General features: G+C 39.4%; 1 protein-coding gene and 1 long non-coding RNA gene across 4 annotated transcripts in view; one reads left to right on the forward strand and one right to left on the reverse strand.

Moving 5' to 3' along the window:
* MACROD2 (mono-ADP ribosylhydrolase 2) overlaps positions 1-22687 on the reverse strand; it is a 2136932-nt gene that overhangs the window by 81357 nt on the left and 2032888 nt on the right. For all 3 annotated transcript variants that reach the window (XM_043478451.1, XM_043478448.1, XM_043478449.1), the window contains exons 15-16: positions 7937-8011; positions 7588-7680 (exon numbers count right to left, since the gene is read on the reverse strand). In XM_043478451.1, coding sequence (XP_043334386.1) covers positions 7588-7680; positions 7937-8011 — 168 coding nt within the window. The remainder of the gene's footprint in view (positions 1-7587; positions 7681-7936; positions 8012-22687) is intronic.
* Positions 1-22687, forward strand: part of LOC122447822 — a 127222-nt gene that overhangs the window by 69500 nt on the left and 35035 nt on the right. The gene's annotated exons all lie outside the window — the stretch shown is intronic.

The following is a 22687-nucleotide window of genomic DNA, read 5'->3' on the forward strand; positions in this document are numbered from 1 at the left end:
TCCTGGGGGCTCAGGTGGTAAAAATCCGCCTGCAATGCGGGAGACCTGGGTTCGATCCCTGGGTTGGGAAGATCCCCTGGAGAAGGGAATGGCTACCCACTCCAGTATTGCTTGGAGAGAATTCCATGGACAGAGGAATGGGGCAGGTTACAGTCCATGGGATCGCAGAGTTGGACACAACTGAGCTACTTTCACTTTTATTTTCCCTTAATTATAAAATTGTAGCTCATTTAATCCTCCAAGCAGAGCTTCCTTGCCTGCCTACTTGCACCTTTCACAAGCATCTTATATTAACACAGTTACTTCTTATCAATCACTTTGCCTCTTGTTGAATTCCTTCTGTGATGACACAGAAAACCTGAGTCTCAGTAAGTCTGGACCCTAGAGTCACAGTGATTCTAATTAAAAGACTGTGGGTTCAAGTCCCAGTTAGGGTTTTGCCTGGGTTTGAGTCCTAGCAGATGGGTTCAAATCCCAATCTGAAGCACGCGGCTTCATGGGCACCAGCATTATTATTTATCTTAGATTCTAAAATAAAATTTTGGTTGACAAATTCTAGCTACAAAACATGGTTAGGAGATAAGACTGGTAACAAAATAAACCATTTGAAAATGAAACTGTCCTTGAAAATGAAATCACAGCACTGCCAGTGTGAAACAAGCAGCATTGCTAAAGTTGACTTCATTTGAAAAGATACAGAGACCTTCAGAAAACACTAAATTCCAGTAAGTTAATCAATTTAATCAAGATGAAATTTCTTAGAATATTGGGCTTGAACCAAAAATGTGCCTGAACCGTGATTCTCCATCGGGAAGCACAGACTGGAATATGAACGCTTGAACGTCACAGGCGTTGTGTATTTGTGCTGTTGCTTCATTGCTGGTGTGCAGGCTGATTTTCAAGAAGAGGGGAAAGGGCTCTATCAGTGTTGTAAGAATCCCATCAGTAATGGAAAACACCAAGGGCTGTGTAGTGGTATTTTGTTGACAAAATAAAACCCTCAGGGACTTGATTGGTAGGAGCAGAAGAGAAAGTGGTTTACTGTGTGTCCACTGAAAGATGAAACAGTGGCCAGAGGAACTACGAGAAAAATTTCTCATGTGAACTAAGAAAGATGGGCAATGGAAATCTAGCCTGGCAGAGTTTGTGTGTCAACCCAATTTGAGATAGTGGCCCTTTTTATCCCACTTAAAGTATCTTCAGGGAAGTACTAGCTTCCAATTATTGGTTAAGCCCTGAACTAAAATAAGTTAACATGGCTGATTTTTTTGTCTGGTCTAGGACACCTCTGTACTTTTATCAATAGAATGCAATAGAATAAAACTGAGTAAAGCCTACAATTTCAGCTTCCTCAATATGTTGATGACCACTGGCTCCCATCTCATTACCCCTTGTTTCATCAAGAATGTGGGTCTTCAGGGACTTTCTGATAGTTAAGTGGTTAAGAATCTGCCTTCCAATGCAGGGGACACGGGTTCAATTCCGGGTCAGGCAACCAAGACCCTATATGCCTCAGAGCAGCTAAGCCCATGTCCCACAACTAGAGAAGCATGTCCATTGCATCTACTCAGCCCATTTACTCTAGAGCTTGTGCCCTGCAACAGAGAGACCCTCGTACTGCAGCTCTAGAGAAGCACAAGTCCCACAACTAGAGAAAGTCCACATGTCACAAAACAGACCCAGCACAGCCAAAATTATAGATAAATAGAAGCTGTGATCTCAAACAAAAAAAAAAAAGAAGAATGTGGTTCTTCAGAGCTGGCCCTCCTGAGAAAGTTTACAAAATTGGAGAATATCATCCCTGCATTAATGAGTTCATGCGTGTCATTTTACTACCCCAGAAACTGGGATTTATAAAAGGTAAAGAATTACCAGGAACCACATAACCAGAGCCAGAAGCCATGGTTCTCCACACAGTCTCATAGTCCTGTTCATCAGAGGCCAAGGCATAAGCCAAAAGACGTGATAATTTACATCTGTTGCTGGTTTATATTTCACTTGCATGCCTGTCAATATTCGTCTTCTTCCAAGAAGATCTTGGACCATAATATACCTTAAATCTCCATCAACATTTTGATCACCCCAAAGTAAATAAAGGATTACTAGGACTGATGCTGAAGTTGAAATTCCAATACTTTGGCCACATCATGCGAAGAGTTGACTCATTGGAAAATACCCTGATGCTGGGAGGGATTGGGGGCAGAAGGAGAAGGGGACGACAGAGGATGAGATGGCTGGATGGCATCACCGATTTGATGGACATGAGTTTGAGTAAACTCCAGGAGTTGGTGAAGTTGGTGATGGATAGGGAAGCCTGGTGTGCTGTGATTCATGGGTTGGACACGACTGAACGATTGAACTGACTGACTGACTCCTTACTATACTTACTGATGGATACAAGAAAAATAATTGGCATGCATGCGTTCTATATAATATTTGGAGAGGAAGTCCAATATACTCATAATGCAATGTAAGTTAAAATGAGATAAAATAATGATACTCTGTTGATCTAGTTAAGATTTTATATTAAATATTTCTAAATTCAACTAGAAATAAAAATATTCAGAAAAACATTTTAATGCTGGCTAAATTTACATTTTATGCTAAAACAAGAGATCCATTTGAGAGGAGATCTACAGGGTTACTTTCTTATTTGGTTATTAACCTAAATGATGTTATTTTACTGGATTTCATATGTGCACCGACCCTGCTGGGAAAGAATAAAACTGGACTCATTTAGGAAGAGGCAATGTGGCTATATGAGAAAAGCTGCCATATGTGAAACCTCACTTTATGCCTGTTGAAATTTTTGTATTTCAGGTCTCCTAGGGACATGTCCATTGTGCTACTGTGTAATTTTATCAGCATGAACTTCTGCTGAATATTTTCACTTCTCTTTAAAACTCATATATTGGTAGAGCTAACTTCAAAACAATGCTACAACATCTGTGCCCACACACCTGGGAGCCATCAAAGATATATCCTTAAGATCAAGCATATTTTCTAATCTTGCAGGATGCTGTGAAATGAGAGTAAAGGCTATAGATACATTTTTCCTAGTCTGGAATGTTTTGAAAGGAACCACTTTCAAACTATTTTCTGTTTCCTTCGAAAGATTCTCAAAAGAGAATCAATATTTCTAAGGTTGTAAACAATTTCCTTAGAAATTTAACAGAATATTCTTTTTAAAAAATTTTTTTGCTGATTAGAGAGGTTCTTAATGCATATGTGCAACTTTCCATTAGAGACATTATTAATATACACAAAATTCCAAACTTTATTCTCAAAATGTTTTCAAATAAGACTGTACAGTAACTCTATGAAACAAAAGAAATCTAAAGAACACTCTACAATTTTGAATTTATTTGCTACTTTTAATCTCTGGCTCTACCAATAAATTAATGGCATCTTCTTTCAAAAATAGAAATTAGGGACCTCCCTGCTGGTCCAGTGGCTAAGACTCTGTGCTCCCAATGTAGGGGGCCCAGGTTCAATCCCTCGTCAGGGAACTAGATCCCACAACAAAAGACCCCACTTGCTGCAATTAAGACTTGGCACAGCCAGATAAATAGATATTTTTTTTAAAAACCCAGAACAAAAATAGAAATTATAGTTGAATCAGCATTTCTCAAACAGAAGATTGAGGTTTTGACAAAAAAAAAATTCTGAATACAGAGAAATGTCTCCTTACCTTTCATTAATTGTTCTATCTTTATGGATTAAACACATATACCAAAATGAGCCTGTAACAGATGGTATTTAGAATGAAATGGGCAGAACAATTTGCTGTTAAAGGATAAGGTGTGAAATTTTTATGGCTTCAAAATGGGAATGGACTTGAGGAACTCCACATGCGGGTTCTCTTGACTTTGTCACCAATTTATCCAATTATGACAAATACTGAACACTTAGGGTATGCTTTCTGTGTGTCCAGTGCTGTTGGAATTGCTTTACAAGTGTTAACTCATTAAAGTTTCATCACAGCCACATGTGACAGGTACTTTAGTCATCCCCCTCCTACCGATGAGGAAACTGAGGCACTGAAAGGGTAACTCACTTGCCCAGGTTCAGCCCCTTGCCAGTGGGGGTGGGGCCAAGGCATCACACCCCAAATCCATCCCCAAATCCTTATCACTTCCTTTTCCTTCCTTTATTTTCCTTATAGGCAACAGAATAGCTTTAAACTCTTACTTTGAAGCAAGGAATAAGATGAGGGGGTGATTAATTTCAAGTTATTTCAAATTTAAACAAAAATATACCACACCACCTAATCTGTCTCCTAAGAAACCTATATGCAGGGCAAGAAGCAACAGTTAGAATCAGACATGGAACAACAGACTGGTTCCAAATTGGGAAAGGAGTACCTCAAGGCTGTGTATTGTCACTCTGTTTATTTAACTTACATGCAGAGTACATCATGCGAAATGACTCACAAGCTGGAATCAAGATTGCCAGGAGAAATATTAACAACCTCAGATATGCAGATGATACCACTTTAATGGCAGAAAGTGAAGAGGAGCTAAAGAGCTTCTTGATGAAGGTGAAATAGAAGAGTGAAAAAGCTGGTTTAAAACTCAACATTCAAAAAACAAAGATAATGGCATCTGGTCCCATCACTTCATGGCAAATAGATGGGGAAAAGTGACAGATTTTCTTTTTTTGGACTCCAAAATCACTGCTGATGGTGACTGCAGCCATGAAATTAAAAGACACTTGCTCCTTGGAAGGAAAGCTATGATAAATTTAGACAGCAGATTAAAAAGGAGAGACATCACTTTGCCAACAAACCTCTATCTATTCCAAGGTATGATTTTTCCAGTAATCATGTACAGATGTGAGAGTTGGACCATAAAGAAGGCTGAGCACCGAAGAATTGATGCTTTTGAAATGTGGTGCTGGAGAAGACTCTTGAGAGTCCCTTAGACAGCAAGGAGATCAAACCAGTCAATCCTAAAGGAAATAAACCCTGAATATTCATTGGAAGGACTGATGTTGAAGCTGAAGCTCCAGTACGTTGGCCATCTGATCTGAAGAGCCTACTCATTGGAAAAGACCCTGATGTTGGGGGAGATTGAGAGCAAGAGGAGAAGGGGGAGACAGAGGATGAGATGGTTGGATGGCATCACTGACTCAATGGACATGAGTTTGAACAAACGCAGGGAGATAGTGAAGGACAGGGAAGCCTGGTGTGCTGCAGTTCATGGGTCCAAAGATTCAGACACAGGTTAGCAACTGAACAAGAACAAATTCAAGGCAGAACATATAACAAAGAAGTTATATTTTTTTTTGTGGGGGTAGGGATCTTGATTCTACAGCTAGGGATGGAATCCATGGCCTCTGCAGTGGGAGCATGGACTCTTAACCCCTGGACTGAGGAATGGAATATTTCCTGTCATATCAGTAAACGAAGGATGTCACCGTCATCAGCAACTGCAGCCATTGCCAACAGTGGGCTGGTGAGCCCTGACAGAACTCAAGAAAGAAAAGAATACCTGCCATCTAGTAGCTACTCCTTGCAGTCACTCCCCACAGTGAGCCCTGAGGAAACTTGGGATGTGAAAATACAGGATACTGGCCGTGGACAGGGGAGGTGTGTATCAAAGGAATGATTTCGGTGAGCCCAAACTCATACATAGAAAAGTCTTCTCATACATAGAAAAGTGCTAAATTCCTTAACTTGAGATATCTGGTTTTCCTTTAATTAACAATAATCTTTTGATGTTCAGACTACCTGCCCTTTATTGTGAAAGTTCTATATAAGTCGGCTACCTGCTTTGCCTCTTTGGAGTAGTTCTCTGAGGCACTGTCTCCTGGGCTTGAAGTCCTGAAAATTCCCATTGAGTAAACCAAAACTCTCAACTTACAGGATGTGAATAATTTTTTAAGTTGACAGACCACCAGAGGAGTCCCTTAACAAAGAAATTCAACTTCAAAGTTGACACAAGCAAGTAGCAGAATTTGATGTCACTTCTTTCCCATGTGCCATCCATCCATGTGCAGAAGAGGATTGGCATCGATCTCTACGGGAGAGAACTGAGCTCTTCAGTAACTAGAGGAACGCCGCATGCTGGAGAAACCACTGGGAGAAGGGTGACAAGTCAATGTGTGCTGAGAACGGACATTTTCCCTTGTAGGCAAAGTGAAGAAAAGGACAACGAACCAGTTGTTTGATGTTCCTCATTTGCATGTCTTGAAGTATGACATAAAAAGTAAATAATTTCTGCTATAGACAGATTACACACCCTTGGATTCCTCTCCCTCACCTGGCCTTTGAAAACGCTTTGCTGAAACCCTCCAGGGAGTTTGCGATTTTTTGAGCATAAGCCACCTGTTCTCCTTATATGTCCCTGCAATAAATGTTTCTTTGCTCAGAACTCTGACATTTCCATTTGTTTGGCCTCACTGTGAATTGGGCACATGAACTTGTGTACAGTAACAAAAGCAGCAAGGCCATGTATCTCTATTTCAAGTGAGGGTTGTATCAATTTTCTATTATCATTTTCAGACATAAAATTCTCCAAATATTTACTTAACCTGCCAGGAATGGGGTGTCATGAGTCTGAACTAGGATTTGCTGTTAGAGAAAAGGTCATTAGACAAAAGACATAGAAGAATATTGTGCTCTAAATGCAGTGGAATAAAAAAAAAAATCTCAAAATCACTAACATGACTTGGTAATTAAACTGTGTCAATGCTGCTGCCAAAAAAGAGTTTGTAATTTGGAAGCTGTACTTACTATTGACCTGATTTTACAATTGAGATCATGTCTGCATTTTCATTTGGAAACAAAATTGATCACTGTGTTCTATAAACAAGGCCTGTCAAGTTATTACTCTGTAACTACCTTGCAAACACATATTTAAGAATGGTATGATTTATGATACAGTATAGGAGACAAACTATTTTCTTTTTTACTTCCCATTCTTAGCTCCTTTTAAATTCTTTAAGTTCTTTAATAAATTTCTTTGATAAATTTTTAATGTCCACTTTTAATATATTGGCTTCTTGCCCCAAATGCTACATTAAAATTTACAAAGTGACCATTCCTCTAATGTTCTCTGAAATCATTATAATGCTCACTTATTCTTTTTTTTACCAGTACTCAAAATTATTGTATCCTAATATTAGTGGACAAACTTATAATTTAGAAGGTTTATACAATGCATGTATTTTATACAAATTGCTTCCTTAATCACTACCATATGAAGGATGACAGAATGAAATCAATACAAAATGGTTAATTTAGTTGTTTTAAAGCCATTTCAGAGTTTCTAAGACTTTCATCCATCTAGTTCATAATATCTGTTTCTTAGAGGTTTTCTCAAAACTATAATTAAAAAACTGAATCTAAATTAATAATAAAAACATCCTCATACTCCTTGAAAGAATGAAAAACTGTTACAAGTATCTTCTTTCACTACTTCTGGATTTTATTTTACTTTCAAAAGTAAGTTCAGAATTAAAGAAATATTCATTTTGCCCCTTGACAGTCTGCAATTGAATGAGGATAATGCAGATGGTTGGATTCTAGGCAGGAATCCAAAGAAACTCTCAATTCTTGACTGGGTAATTTAAGAGCAGGCCTACCTTTTTCATCTTCGCTTTCTTCTTGGTCGTCTGTCAGTGGGGTCACTTCTGGGTGCTCCACAATCATGGCATCTTCTTGGTTTGATGAAAGCTCTAAATAGAATGGGACAGAAGGAAGCTCAGAGATGTTTTAGTTGGAATGCGTGAGAAAGCAGTGACTAAAGCTCAGAAAGGTAAAGTTCTTTTTTCCCCTCCAAGTTTCAACGGTCACATAAGGAGACCACCATAGCCACTCTCCAGAATCACTGCCTAAAAGCATGCATGCACCCTGCTCACACACACCAGTGTGTACAGAAGTCATGACCGCGTCACCTCATCCTCAGATAGCAATATATTCTGGTTTCAATACCTTCTGTTTCCATATATGAACTCTGCGACTCTGCCTCAATTTTTACTTCATTCTTCGTTGACTCGTTCTCTTGCCCTGTTAAGAACAGCGATTGAAAAATAAATATGATATGGATGGCTATAGCTTTATCCCTGGTTTGAAAAGACAAACATTTCAGAAACCATGCTTTGATTATGCCTGGAGAGATAGAGAACAGTTCTGAACCAAAGCAGAAGGCGAATATCTCATTTTGTAAATTATCAAATTTATATCGATTAGTCAATGGGAAATATCCAGATAATGTAGGCAAAAACCTTTTCTTTGAACTGATTGGTGTAATCAGTATTTAGCTTATCAATACACTGAACATCAATGGATACAACCTGGAAGTCGAAATTTTGAAGAATTTCTAGATTGCATGGGTTAATTATATTCAATTTCTGTTTATTATATATATCTTTCTGTATTGAGGACTCCTAGGAAATTAAAATACTACTTGTATTTTCATTCTCCCATCAACAGAGCATAAAAAAACGAGTAATATCAGCACACAGGGATGGGGGTCACCTAATAGCGCAACCATTCTCATAAAACACTGACCAAATGCAGCAAAGGTCAGGAGGGAATTCAGCCAACTCTTGATTACTCCAAGGCTGATTATCTAGGAAAGCATTTCTCCCTCATCCCCTTGGGTTCTCCTCGTCTCCCCTGTGGAGTTTAGAACATTTAAGAGCTAAGAGAAGAAAATGAAATGTCCATTTTACATCATATTAATGAAAGATTTTATGCTAAGGATACTTAACTGTTACATTACAAAAAAAAAAAATTCCAGAGCTAGAGGTTACAGATACAAAGCTGAAGCAGAGGTTCTTGGGCTCTTAGCCTGCATACATCCCTAAAGGAGATGCATCATTTTCCCCAAGTTGTCTCTACTTCGGCGAAAAGATCCTCTTTCCCTGCCTGAGACCATGTGACCTGCAGTGGCTCCTATGAGACAAGAGTAGGTACCCAGGTCACCTAAACAGAATATAAAGTCTGTGCTCTTTATTATTTTACTTTATGTTTTCTGTAAGAGTAATCCTTGCCACCGCATGTATCAATTGTCTATTCTTTATCACTGATGTATATTATTCCATTGCATGAATATGTGTCAGTTTGGGGCTAAATGAATAACACTGTTAAAAACATTTTTGTATATGTCTTTTGAGGGACATACGTATTCATGTCACTTGGGTATAAACCCAGGAGTGAAATGGTTAAGTAAGAGGCAACACATATGTTTAGCTTGACTAACTCCTGAAATACAGTGTTCTGAAGAGTTCGTTCCATTTTATAGTCTCACCAGAAATGTATGAGAATTCCAAATTAGACTATGTCTAACTGGACTATGTCATGATACAAAAGCCTTTTTTTCTTTTAGCTACACCACACAGCACGTGGGATCTTAGATTCTCCAACCAGGGATCAGACCCATGCCCCTTGCATTGGAGACATGGAGTCTTAACCCCTGGAGCTGGACCTGTGCTGTGTGCTAAGTCACTTTAGTTGCATCTGACTCTTTGTGACCCTGTGGACTGTTACCCTTGCTCCTCTAGTCATGGGATTCTTCAGGCAAGAATACTGGAGTAGGTTGCCATTTCCTCCTCCAGGGGATCTTCCTGACCCAGGGGTTGAACCTGCATCTTTTATGTCTTCTGCATTGGCAGGCGGGTTGTTTACCACTAGTGCCACCTGGGAAGCATGGAGTCTTAGCCCCTGGACCACCAGGGAAGTCCCCAAAAGTCTTTATAGAGGGCAGAAAAGTCTTTATTCTGGGGCAGAATCTTTATCCCCCAAAATCATTTCCATCCTTTTCACCTCTGGGTACCATACAAAGTGATCACATCTTTGCACATTGAGTTCATCTGCCTATTTAGTTATGTTATTTACTCACCTATTTATTATTCTCATCACACTATAATATAGCTGTATCTGTGTTCATTTCCCTTATCAGGTTGTAAGCACTGTGATGTTAAACATTGTTTTATTCATATTTCTCTGCCTAGTGTGTGCATGTGCTCAATTGCTCCGTTGTGGTCGACTCTTCCCAATCCTATGGACTATAGCCCACCAGGCTCCTCTGTTCATGGTATTTTCCAGCAAGAAAACTGGAGTGGGTTGCTGTTTATTCCTCCAAGGGATCTTCCTGACCCAGGGATCAAACCCATGTTTCTTATGTCTACCTGCATTGGCAGGCAGATTCTTCACCATTGCATCTGGGAAGCTTCTCTGCCTAACACCTACTAATAAAGAGTGATCAATAAATGTTTAATTAATTGGCCCTCCATTATAGTCCTCATCAATGTCAGTAAATAGTAATTAGGGACTGTAACTTACTTCCATTAGCAACGAAGCACTAAGGGTGAGCACTACATGTGCTATATTTATTGCAAAGAATCTTGGAAGAAGAACTGAATGTTTTAGGCAAATCACCATCTCTTTGGGCTTCCATTTCATTATCTTTAGGAAAAAAAGCCCTCCCCACCCTCCAAAACAATCCGCTAGATACTATCTTGGGCTTCCCTGGTGGCTCAGTGGTAAAGAATACACCTACCAATGGAGAAGATGCAGGTTTGATCCCTGGGTCAGGAGGATCCCCTGGAGAAGGAAATGGCCACCCACTCCAGTATTCTTGCCTGGGAAATCCCATGGACAGAGGAGCCTGGTGGCCTACAGTCCATGGGGTCACAAAAGTGTCCGACCTGACTTAGTGACTAAACTACCGCAACAGACACTAATAGCTTAGAGTCTACCTTTGGCGTTATAAGAGCTATGTCTCCTGGTAAACTTTCTAGTCATCCCTGACATTTGTCTACTGGGAGGATGATGTTGAGGGAAACTTCAGTCTTGAGTGAGCCTCATTCTCTAACCCCTTTCAGGGATCACAGCCTTGTTGTGAAATCAAGATTGCTAGGAGAAATATTAACAACCTCAGAAATGCACATGATACCACTCTAATGGCAGAAAGTGAAGAGGAACTAAAGAGCCTCCTGATGAGGGTGAAAGAGGAGAGTGAAAAAGCTGACTTAAAACTCAACATTCGAAAAACAAAATCATGGCATCTGGTCCCATCACTTCAAGGCAAATAGATGGGGATAAAGCAGAAACAGTGACAGATTTTATTTTCTTGGGCTCCAAAATCACTGCTGATGGTGACTGCAGCCATGAAATGAAGATGCTAGCTCCTTGGAAGAAAAGCTATCACAAACCTAGACAGCACATTAAAAAACAAAGATATCACTTTGCTGACAAAAGTCTATATAGTCCAAGCTATGTTTTTTCCAGTAGGCATGTATGGATGTGAGAAGTGGACCATAAAGAAGACTAAGTGCTGAAGAACTGATGCTTTTGAATTAGAGTCTCTTGGACAGCAAGGAGATCAAACCAGTCAATCCTAAAGGAAATCAACCCTGAATATTCATTGGAAGGACTGATCCTGAAGCTGAAGCTCCAATACTTTGGGCCACCTGATGTGAAGAGTCAACTCACTAGAAAAGACCTTGATGCTGGGAAAGATTGAAGGCAGGAGGAGAAGGGGATGGCAGAGGCTGAGCTGTTAGCACCATTGACTCAATGGACATGAGTTTGAGCAAACTCCAGAAGGTGGTGAAGGACAGAGAAGCCTGGTGTTCTGCAGACCATGGGGTTGTAAAGAGTTGGACACGACTTAATGACTGAACAACAACCATCTTTGCCACTGTTGATGGGAACTGACCATAATAACTCCTCCTAGTCTTTGCTGGAAACTTAACTCATTATCTGTGATCTGCCTTTGTACAGTGACGGGGACTAGCAGGCCATTCAGAGAGAAGCAGAAGCAGCCACTTTACTGCAGAGTGTCTCCATTCCCAGTTCTCCACACATTTTCAGAGAAAGTCCATCAGGAATAGTAAGATGGCAATTCACCACGGACTGGGACTGCTGATGGGGCAGGACCACCTGGGCTGGCAGCCTAAGGCTGTGATGTGTACTAGGGATGTTCTCTGCAACTAGTAAGGACTGTTGACTCACTTGGAGGATAAGAGGCCGTTGCAAAGCTTTTAGAATTATTTCTCTCCACTGCCCTTAACTTGTCTCATTCTTTTTTTGGGGGGGGAGTGGGTATAGTTGCTTTACAATATTGCATTACCTTCTGCTATACAACAAAGTGACTCAGCTATATGTATGCATATTTTTCTCTTTCCCCTCACCCTGGACCTCCCTCCCACTGCCTCCCCCCACCATCCCACCCCTTTAGGTCAGACAGAGCACTGACTGAGCTCCCTATGCTATACACTTGATTGACACTAGCCGTCTGTTTTACACATGGTAGTGTATATATGTTGATCCCAATCTCACAATTCATCCCATCCGCTCTAATCCCCCTCACCCTTGTCTGCCCATCTCTGTGTCTGCATCTCTGTTCCTGCCCTGTATATAGGTTCATCTGTACCATTTTTCTAGATTCCACATATATGCAATTTTCTCTTGGGCCAAAAATACATACATTTTCTTCTTTCTCATTTTTCTGACATTCAGTTCAGTCACTCAGTCATGTCTGACTCTTTGCAACCCCATGGATTGCAGCATGCCAGGCCTCCCTGTCCATCACCAACTCCTGCAGTTTACTCAAACTCATGTCCATTGAGTTGGTGATGCCATCCAACCGTCTCATCCTCTGTCGTCCCCTTCTCCTCCTGCCCCCGATCCCTCCCAGCATCAGGGTCTTTTCCAGTGAGTCAACCCTTCTCATAAGGTGGCCAAAGTATTGGACTTTCAGCTTCAGCATCAGTCCTTCCAATGAACACCAGGACTGATCTCCTTTAGGATGGACTGGTTGGATCTCCTTGCAGTCCAAGGGACTCTCAAGAGTCTTTGCCAACACCACAGTTCAAAAGCATCAGTTCTTCAGTGTTCAACTTTCTTTATAGTTCAACTCTCACATCCATACATGACAACTGGAAAAACCACAGCTTTGACTAGATGGACCTTTGCTGTCAAAGTAATGTCTCTGCTTTTTAATATGCTGTCTAGGTTGGTCATAACTTTTCTTCCAAGGAGCAAGCATCTTTTAATTTCATGGCTGCAATCACCATCTGCAGTGATTTTAGAGCCCCTGAAGATAAAGTCTGACACTGTTTCCACTGTTTCCCCATCTATTTGCCATGAAGTGATGGGAACAGATGCCATGATCTTAGTTTTCTGAATGTTGAGCTTTCAGCCAACTTTTTCACTCTCCTCTTTCACTTTCATCAAGAGGCTCTTTTTAGTTCTTCTTCACTTTCTGCCATAAGGGTGGTGTCCTCTGTATATTTGAAGTTACTGATATTTCTCCTGGCAATCTTGATTCCAGCTTGTGCTTCCTCCAGCCCAGCATTTCTCATGATGTACTCTGCATATAAGTTAAATAAGCAGGGTGACAATATACAGCCTTGACGTACTCCTTTCCCTATTTTAACCAGTCTGTTGTTCCATGTCCAACATGTTCCATGTCTAACTGTTGCTTCCTGACCTGCATACAGATTTCTCAGGAGTCAGGTCAGGTGGTCTGGTATTCCCATGTCTTTAAGAATTTTCCAGAGTTTGTTGTGGTCCATACAGTCAAGGGCTTTGGCATAATCAATAAAGCATAAGTAGATGTTCTTTTGCAACTCTCTTGCTTTTTTGATGATCCAATGGATGTTGGAAATTTGATCTCTGGTTCCTCTGCCTTTTCTAAATCCAGCTTGAGTATCTGGAAGTTCACGGGTCATATACTGTTGAAGCCTGGCTTGGACAATTTTGAGCATTACTTTGCTAACATGTGAGATAAGTGCAATTGTGCAGTACTTTGAGCATTTTTTGGCATTGCCTTTCTTTGGGATTGGAATGAAAACAGACCTTTTCCAGTCCTGTGGCCACTGCTGAGTTTTCCAAACTTGCTGGCTTATTGAGCATATAGTCCTTTAACAGCATCATCTTTTAGGATTTGAAATAGCTCAACTCCACTAGCTTTGTTCATAGTGATGCTTCCTAAGTCCCACTTGACTTCACATTCCAGGATATCTGGCTCTAGGTGAGTGATCACACCATTGTGAATATCTGGGTCGTGAAGGTCTTTTTTGTATAGTTCTTCTGTGTATTCTTGCCACCTCTTCTTAACATCTTCTGCTTCTGTTAGGTCCACAGCATTTCTGTCCTTTATTGTGCCCATCGTTGCAATGAAATATTCCTTTGGTATCTCTAATTTTCTTGAAGAGATCTCTAGTCTTTCCCATTCTATTGTTTTCTATTCTATTTCCCACTGTATTGTTTTCCTCTATTTCTTTGCATTGATTCTGAAAACAAAGTAGTGAAAAAAGGGGAAAGAAATGAGGTTCTCAGCTTTGAAATCCAAAAATGCTCATAGTTGCTCCTTCCTGAGACACGCCAGGATTTGGTGTGTTGTTGGAGGAGGGGGTATGTGTGAGCGCCAAGCCCTGTCTGCAGGCCTGCTGTGTGTTAATGATGACTTTCGGGGCTCCAGTCCATCTGCCTTTCTCTGCAGCCACTCAGACATACCACATTCCATCCACCTTCTTGACCCCATGGGGGCACGCTTTATGTTTGCCTCTCTACATTCAGTCTGGTTGAATTCTACCCACTGTCCTTTGGCCTAATCCCTCCTGGCAGAGGAAACAAAAGAACATAAAGGATCCTACAGTTTATACATATATTTTTTATACAGTGAACTCAGTCATCCATACTAATGGGAAGGGGCCATTAGAACAGATAATCCAAAAACCCATTCACTTTCCTTTAGAAATGGATCACAGGATTGTTTCTTGAAGGCCTGGTAATTAAGTTTGGCTCAAGCTAATGCTTTAATTAATTCGCATTAAAATTGGTCTGGGAACATCAGTCTAGGGTCAAACATTTCTAGAGGAGGATAAACCTAAACTCTCTTGGTAGGTAAATAGACTGTTTTTTAAACAATAGCAACAATAATATAGCTTTGTTATTTATAGATTATTAGATGCTCAGATCTTCCTAAGAACAAAGACTGTTTCTCTGATGCATCTCTTAAAGATAATAGAAATTATTCCTTTTGTTAAGCTTGAAACTTGATTGCTGCTATTGGTCCAAGTTTTACTTTCACTATGTCTAAAAATACCCCAGATAAAGATGAAATTTAAACCTAGGTTAAAGTGAACTTGATTATTTCTAAGTTATTCTTAGTTTTTATTAGTTCTCTATTTCTTACTTTCTAGGGCCAATAAAATTTACTATCCTAATGTAAATTATTGCTAAAATTATTTCTTGTAGTTACAAAAGAAAGGCAGTTTTCGCAAAGAAACACTTAATACAGGTATTGGGAATTATCAGTAATTTTACAACTAAGGGATTGCCATTGTTAATTCTATAAAGTGTTATCATTCGCTTGCATATGTGTGTGTATGTACCTACATATGTATGTATATATATGTGTATACATACATACATATCTGTATAAGTGTGTGTCTTTGTGTATGTCCAAATACAAAAAATGTATCTACACACATACATACACAAATATACAGAAATACATAAATGTACCCTGGCATTGCAATGAATCTAAGTTTTGATTCTTTTTTAGTTTACATTTTATAAGCAGCTTACACTGTCATTGTAATTTCTTCAGAAATTTTATAAGATGCATTATAGTCCATGTTATGGACAAATTTGGGGATATTCCCTTTTGTTTTTTGTTTTCGCCATCAAACACAGCACTGCACTGAGCATTTTTGTGAATACTTCTCTCTATACTTTTGGTGGTTGTTACTTTAAGATAAATTCTTAAAGCATAACTCTTGGATCAAAGGGTAAACAGTTTAGCTTTTATGACATTTTGTCAAAATTGCTGATGAGGAGGTTATGCCCTTTAATCGCCCACCAACGCTGTGTGAGCATGTTTGGATGCCTTCTTCATACCAATTCTGTGTACTTTCAATCCTATTTAAATGTCTGATATTCAGGAGAAGAAGATACTGAAATCATGTTTTATTTGCATCTTAAAGAAATGAAGAGATAGGCCATGTCTTCATATCTACAATGACTGCATTTTCTCTTTTGTGAATTACAGTTGAATCCTTTGCCCATTTTCATCTTGAGTTGTTTACAGTATTATTATTATTGATTTATGAAGTTTTTATTTTTGGAGTAAGAAAACTGATTTGTTGTCATTTAGGCTGAGAATACGTTTCCTAGTAGCTTTCTTTAGAATTTGATTACACACTTTATCATGTCAAAATCTATATATTCAGCTTTAGCCACTAACCTTCCTCTTTTATGACATATGTGGACTTATGTACACATATAGTGCTATACACATCTATGTGCACATATTTGATAATGCAATCATGTGTCTGTATACATTCACATTTCAAAAGGCAGTCCTTATTTCAAAACTAAAAAATTTTATATACATATAAACTTTATATAAATTTTGTGTATATATATATATATATATATATACACACACACCCTTTGGTTTTTAGCTAGTATTTTTATAGTTTCATTTTTACATTTCATCTTTGCTCCTTTTGGAATTTAAGTTGGCATAAGGGATGAGATTGGGATACAGTTTATTTTTTCAAATGGCCAACTAGTTGTTTTAATGCCATTTATTGAGTCATCTGTCTTTGAAATGTCAGCCTAAATATGTACTGAAATCCCGATCTCCTGGGGTCTATTTCCAAACTCTTTATTCTGTTTCATTGATCAGCCTGTCCATCCCTCCAATAGGGCTACATAGTTAATCGCATTTTTAAAAGATGTCATGTCATTTTTAGTCTATTTGTTCTGTCATTGACTGATAATATCATATCTGTGAACTCCGCATTGCATTTCCAATTGGATTTTATTTGCAGTGTATCTTCTTATATCATCTGACACATAAAAACCCATCATTCTTATATTTCATCAGGGCTTTAAATTTTTATTGATATAAAATGACCAACTCTTTCTCACTTGAGATTTTTGGCTAGAATTCTAACTGGAGAGATTCTAAAGTAGTTATCCATGCTTTCTTTTGATATTCATTTCCCAAACATACTTTTTTTTTAACTTTGCATTTTTAAAGCCTTATTATTTTATTGAAATTACTTCACTGAGTGGTTTTTACACTCAGTAACCTAAATTATGCTTACTGTCATAACTATTTGCCCATGTCATCCTCTTTAATATACTGTTTTTTGCTTATACCTTTACTTATTACTTTTATTTGCATTACTAAATATACGCTCATGGTTGGTATGATCTTCAGGGCAAATTAGAAAGCAAGATTTATTCCTTTAATTCTTGTGATTTAATTCTATTTGTAAGTATCATAAAATGTTTCAAAGTTATTCTAGTTATTCTTAAACCTAACTGATATTGTCAGAACCCAGAGCACAGTAGGATTTTTAGTTTTTTACTATGTTTATCAAAGTCAGCTGTGTAGACAACCCTTACTGCTCCCCACGGGAATTTTTGTTTTACAAACTCTGGCACTGAAATTTCCTTTCTTTACTCTCTCTTCCTTATTTCCTCCCTTTCTTTCTTCCTCTTTTAACTCTTCTATCAACATGCGACATACATTCAGGAAAGTACACAAACAATACGCAGATCCCAATTAAATAATCAAAAGCAGACAGAGAAACTACATATTCTTAGGATTATCATCCAGCCCTCAGCCCGGCTCCCAGCCCAATCAGTATCTCATCCCCAGTCACCCAAGTTTAATAAACACCCTGCCTGTCATAGTTATTTTCCCTGCTTTTCAAAGTTGATATAGATGAACTTGTACAACATATATGCTTTTGTACCAACATATTTGCTTTTGTACCATCTTTAGTTAAGGTTTGTAAGATACAATGTTTGTAAGATTCATTCGTGCTTTTGCCTGGAATTCTAGTTTGTAGTTTCTTTTTCCTTTCTTGTTTTAAGATATTTTTGATGTGAACCATTTTTAAAGTCTTTATTGAATTTGGTATGGTATTGCTTCTGTTTATTTTTATGTTTGAGTTTTTGGCCATGACGCATGTAGAATTTAGCTCCCTGACCAGGGATCAAACCCACACCCCCCTCTTTGGAAGGAAACGTCTTAACCAGTGGACTGCCAAGGAAGTTCCATGTAGTTAGTAGTTTTTGTGCTTCATTCTTATATTTGTTTCTCTGTATGTAAGTTGTCTCTTTCATCTGACTGCTTTTGAGATTTTCTTCCTTATCACTGGTGTTGGCTGAGTTGATTATGATGTACTTAAGTATAATTTTATGTTTCTTGTGCTTTGGGGTCATGGAATTTCTTGCATATGTGAGTTCATCATTTTCATGAAGTTTCTGAAAAATTTTAGCCACTATTACTTCAATATTTTTTCTGTCTCCCCTTCCCATGCCTGCCTAAGAGACTCCAATTCATGATTATTATATGTGGAATCACTCGAAGTTGTTCCATGGCTCCCTGACGCTCTTTTCATTTCCTTCAGTCATTCATCTTCTCTGTGTATGGATTTGGATAGTTTCTATAGCTACAACTTCAAATTCACTGATCTTTTCTTATGCCCTGTCTCACCTGCCATTATTCCCATCAGGTATAATTTTCATCTCAGATACTCTGTTTTTCATCTCTAGAAATTCAGTTGTATCTTTCTATATTTTCCATGTTTCTAATGAACATGGAAACCCTTCTTTTAGCTTCTTGAGGACGTGGAACACAATCAGTGCTTTTTAATGTGCTCTTTCCTGTTATTACCCCATCTCTGCCATTTCTGGATTGATTCCTATTAATTGGTATCTCTTCCTCTATAGGTCATACTTTCCTGCATCTTGTCAAGTAACCCTACAAGAGTCTGAGTGTTCAAGTAAAAGGAAGGGTCATACATCTCTTACTTTAAATCAGAATCTAGAAATGATTAAGCTTAGTGAGGAAGGCATATTAAAAGCTAAGACAGGCTGAAAGCTAGGTGTCTCACACCAAGAAGTTAGCTAAGTTGAGAAGGCAAAAGAAAAGTTCTTGAAGGAAATTCAAAGTGTTTCTCCAGTAAACACAAGAATGATTAAAAAAAAAAAAAGTGGATTATTGCCGATATGGAGAAAGTCTGGGTGGTCTGGATAGAAGATGAAACCAGCCACAACATTCCCTTAGGTCAGAGCCTAATCCAGGGCAATGCTCTAATTTTCCTCCATTCCGTGATGGCTGAGAGAGGTAAGGAAACTGGAGAAGAAAGCTTTGAAACTAGCAGAGACTGGTTTATGAAGTTTAAGGAAAGCATTCACCTCAATATCATAAAAGAACAAGGTGAAGCAGCAAGTGCTAATGTAGAAGCTGCATCAAGTTAACCGGAAGATCTAGCTACGATATTTATGAAGGCGGCTGCAGTAAACAATAGCTTTTTGATGTCGACAAACAGCCTTCTATTGGTCTTCAGTTCAGTTCAGTCGCTCAGTCGTATCCGACTCTTTGCGACCCCATGAATCCCAGCACGCCAGGCCTCCCTGTCCATCACCAACTCCGCAGTTTACTCAAACTCATGTCCATCGAGTCGGTGATGCCATCCAGCCATCTCATCCTCTGTCATCCCCTTCTCCTCCTGCCCCCGATCCCTCCCAGCATCAAGGTCTTTTCCAATGAGTCAACTCTTCGCATTAGGTGGCCAAAGTATTGGAGTTTCAGCTTCAGCATCAGTCCTTCCAATGAATACCCAGGACTGATCTCCTTTGGGATGGACTGGTTGGATCTCCTTGCAGTCCAAGGGACTCTCAAGAGTCTTCTCCAACACCACAGTTCAAAAGCATCAATTCTTTGGTGCTCAGCTTTCTTCACAGTTCAACTCTCACATCCATACATGACCACTGGAAAAACCATAGCCTTGACTAGACGGAACTTTGTTGGCAAAGTAATGTCTCTGCTTTTATATATGCTGTCTAGGTTGGTCATAACTTTCCTTCTAAGGGGTAAGCATCTTTTAATTTCATGGCTGCAATCACCATCTGCAGTGATTTTGGAGCCCCCAAAAATAAAGTCTGACACTATTTCCACTGTTTCCCCATCTATTTCCCATGAAGTGATGGGACCAGATGCCATGATCTTAGTTTTCTGAATGTTGAGCTTTAAGCCAACTTTTTCACTCTCCTCTTTCACTTTCATCAAGAGGCTGTTTAGTTCCTCTTCACTTTCTGCCATAAGGGTGGTGCCATCTGCATATCTGAGGTTATTGATATTTCTCCTGGCAATCTTGATTACAGCTTGTGCTTCTTCCAGCCCAGTGTTTCTCATGATGTACTCTTCATATAAGTTAAATAAACAGGGTGACAATATACAACCTTGACATACTCCTTTTCCTATTTGGAACCAGTCTGTTGTTCCATGTCCAGTTCTAACTGTTGCTTCCTGACCTGCATACAGGTTTCTCAAGAGGCAGGTCAGGTGGTCTGGTAGTCCCATCTCTTTCAGAATTTTCCACAGTTTATTGTGATCCACACAGTCAAAGCCTTTGGCATAGTCAATAAAGCAGAAATAGATGTTTTCCTGGAACGCTCTTGCTTTATCAATGATCCAGCGGATGTTGGCAATTTGATCTCTGGTTCCTCTGCCTTTTCTAAAACCAGCTTGAACATCTGGAAGTTCACGGTTCACGTATTGCTGAAGCCTGGCTTGGAGAATTTTGATCATTATTTTACTAGCGTGTGAGATGAGTGCAATTGTGCAGTAGTTTGAGTATTATTTGGCATTGCCTTTCTTTGGGATTGGAATGAAAACAGACCTTTTCCAGTCCTGTGGCCACTGCTGAGTTTTCCAAATTTGCTGGCATATTGAGTGAAGCACTTCCACAGCATCATCTTTAAGGATTTGAAATAGCTCAACTGGAATTCCATCGTCTCCACTAGCTTTGTTCGTAGTGATACTTCCTAAGGCTCACTTGACTTCACATTCCAGAATGTCTGGCTCTAGGTGAGTGATCACACCATGATGATTATCTGGGTCATGAAGATCTTTTTTATACAGTTCTTCTGTGTATTCTTGCCACCTCTTCTTAATATCTTCTGCTTCTGTTAGGTCCATACCATTTCTGTCCTTTATTGACCCTGTCTTTGCATGAAATGTTCCCTTGGTATCTCTAATTTTCTTGAAGAGCTCTCTAGTCTTTCCCATTCTGTTGTTTTCCTTTATTTCTTTGCATTGATCACTGAGGAAGGCTTTCTTATCTCTCCTTACTATTCTTTGGAACTCTGCATTCAAATGGGAATATCTTCCCTTTTCTCCTTTGCTTTTCACTTCTCTTCTTTTCACAGCTATTTGTAAGGCCTCCTCAGACAACCATTTTGCCTTTTTGCATTTCTTTTTCCTGGGGATGGTCTCGACCCCTGTCTCCTATACAATGTCATGAACCTCCATCCATAGTTCATCAGGCACTCTGTCTATCAGATCTAGTCCCTTAAATATATTTCTCACTCCCACTGTTTAGTCATAAGGGATTTGATTTAGGTCATACCTGAATGGTCTAGTGGTTTTCCCCACTTTCTTCAGTTTAAGTCTGATTTTGGCAATAAGGAGTTCATGATCTGACCCACAGTCAGCTCCCGGTCTTGTTTTTGCTGACTGCATAGAGCTTCTCCATCTTTGGCTGCAAAGAATATAATCAATCTGATTTCGGTGTCGACCATCTGGTGATGTCCATGTGTAGAGTCTTCTCTTGTGCTATTGAAAGAGGGTGTTTGCTATGACCAGTGCATTCTTTTGGCAAAACTCTATTAGCCTTTGCCCTGCTTCATTCTGTACTCCAAGGCCAAACTTGCCTGTTACTCCAGGTGTTTCTTGACTTCCTACTTTTGCATTCCAGTCCCCTATAATGAAAAGGACATCTTTTTTGGGTGTTAGTTCTAAAAGGTCTTGTAGGTCTTCATAGAACTGTTCAACTTCAGCTTCTTCAGTGTTACTGGTTGGGGCATAGGCTTGGATTACCGTGATATTGAATGGTTTGCCTTGGAAACAAACAGAGATCATTCTGTCATTTTTGAGATTGCATCCAAGTACTGCATTTTGAACTCTTTTGTTGACCATGAGGGCTACTCCATTTCTTCTAAGGGATTCCTGCCCACAGTAGTAGATATAATGGTCATCTGAGTTAAATTCACCCACTCCAGTCCATCTTAGTTCGCTGATTCCTAGAATGTCAACATTCACTCTTGCCATCTCCTGTTTGACCACTTCCAATTTGCCTTGATTCATGGACCTAATATTCCAGGTTCCTATGCAATATTGCTCTTTACAGCATCAGACCTTGCTTCTATCACCAGTCACATCCACAACTGGGTATTGTTTTTGCTTTGGATCCATCCCTTCATTCTTTCTGGAGTTATTTCTCCATTGATCTCCAGTAGCATATTAGGCACCTACCGACCTGGGTAATTCCTCTTTCAGTATCCTATCATCTTGCCTTTTCATACTGTTCATGGGGTTCTCAAGGCAAGAATACTGAAGTGGTTTGCCATTCCCTTCTCCAGTGGACCACATTCTGTCAGACCTCTCCACCATGACCCATCCGTCTTGGGTGGCCCCACACGGCATGGCTCAGTTTCATTGAGTTAGACAAGACTATGGTCCTGTGATCAGATTGGCTAGTTTTTGTGATTATGGTTTCAGTGTGTTGGCCCTCTGATGCCCTCTTGCAACACCTACTGTCTTACTTGGGTTTCTCTTACCTTGGACGTGGGCTATCTCTTCATGGCCGCCCTTCCTGACCTGGAACGTGGAGTAGCTTCTCTCGGCCCTTAAGA

The sequence above is a fragment of the Cervus canadensis genome, chromosome 10 (assembly GCF_019320065.1).
Source record: "Cervus canadensis isolate Bull #8, Minnesota chromosome 10, ASM1932006v1, whole genome shotgun sequence".
Taxonomy (NCBI): Eukaryota; Metazoa; Chordata; class Mammalia; order Artiodactyla; family Cervidae; genus Cervus; species Cervus canadensis.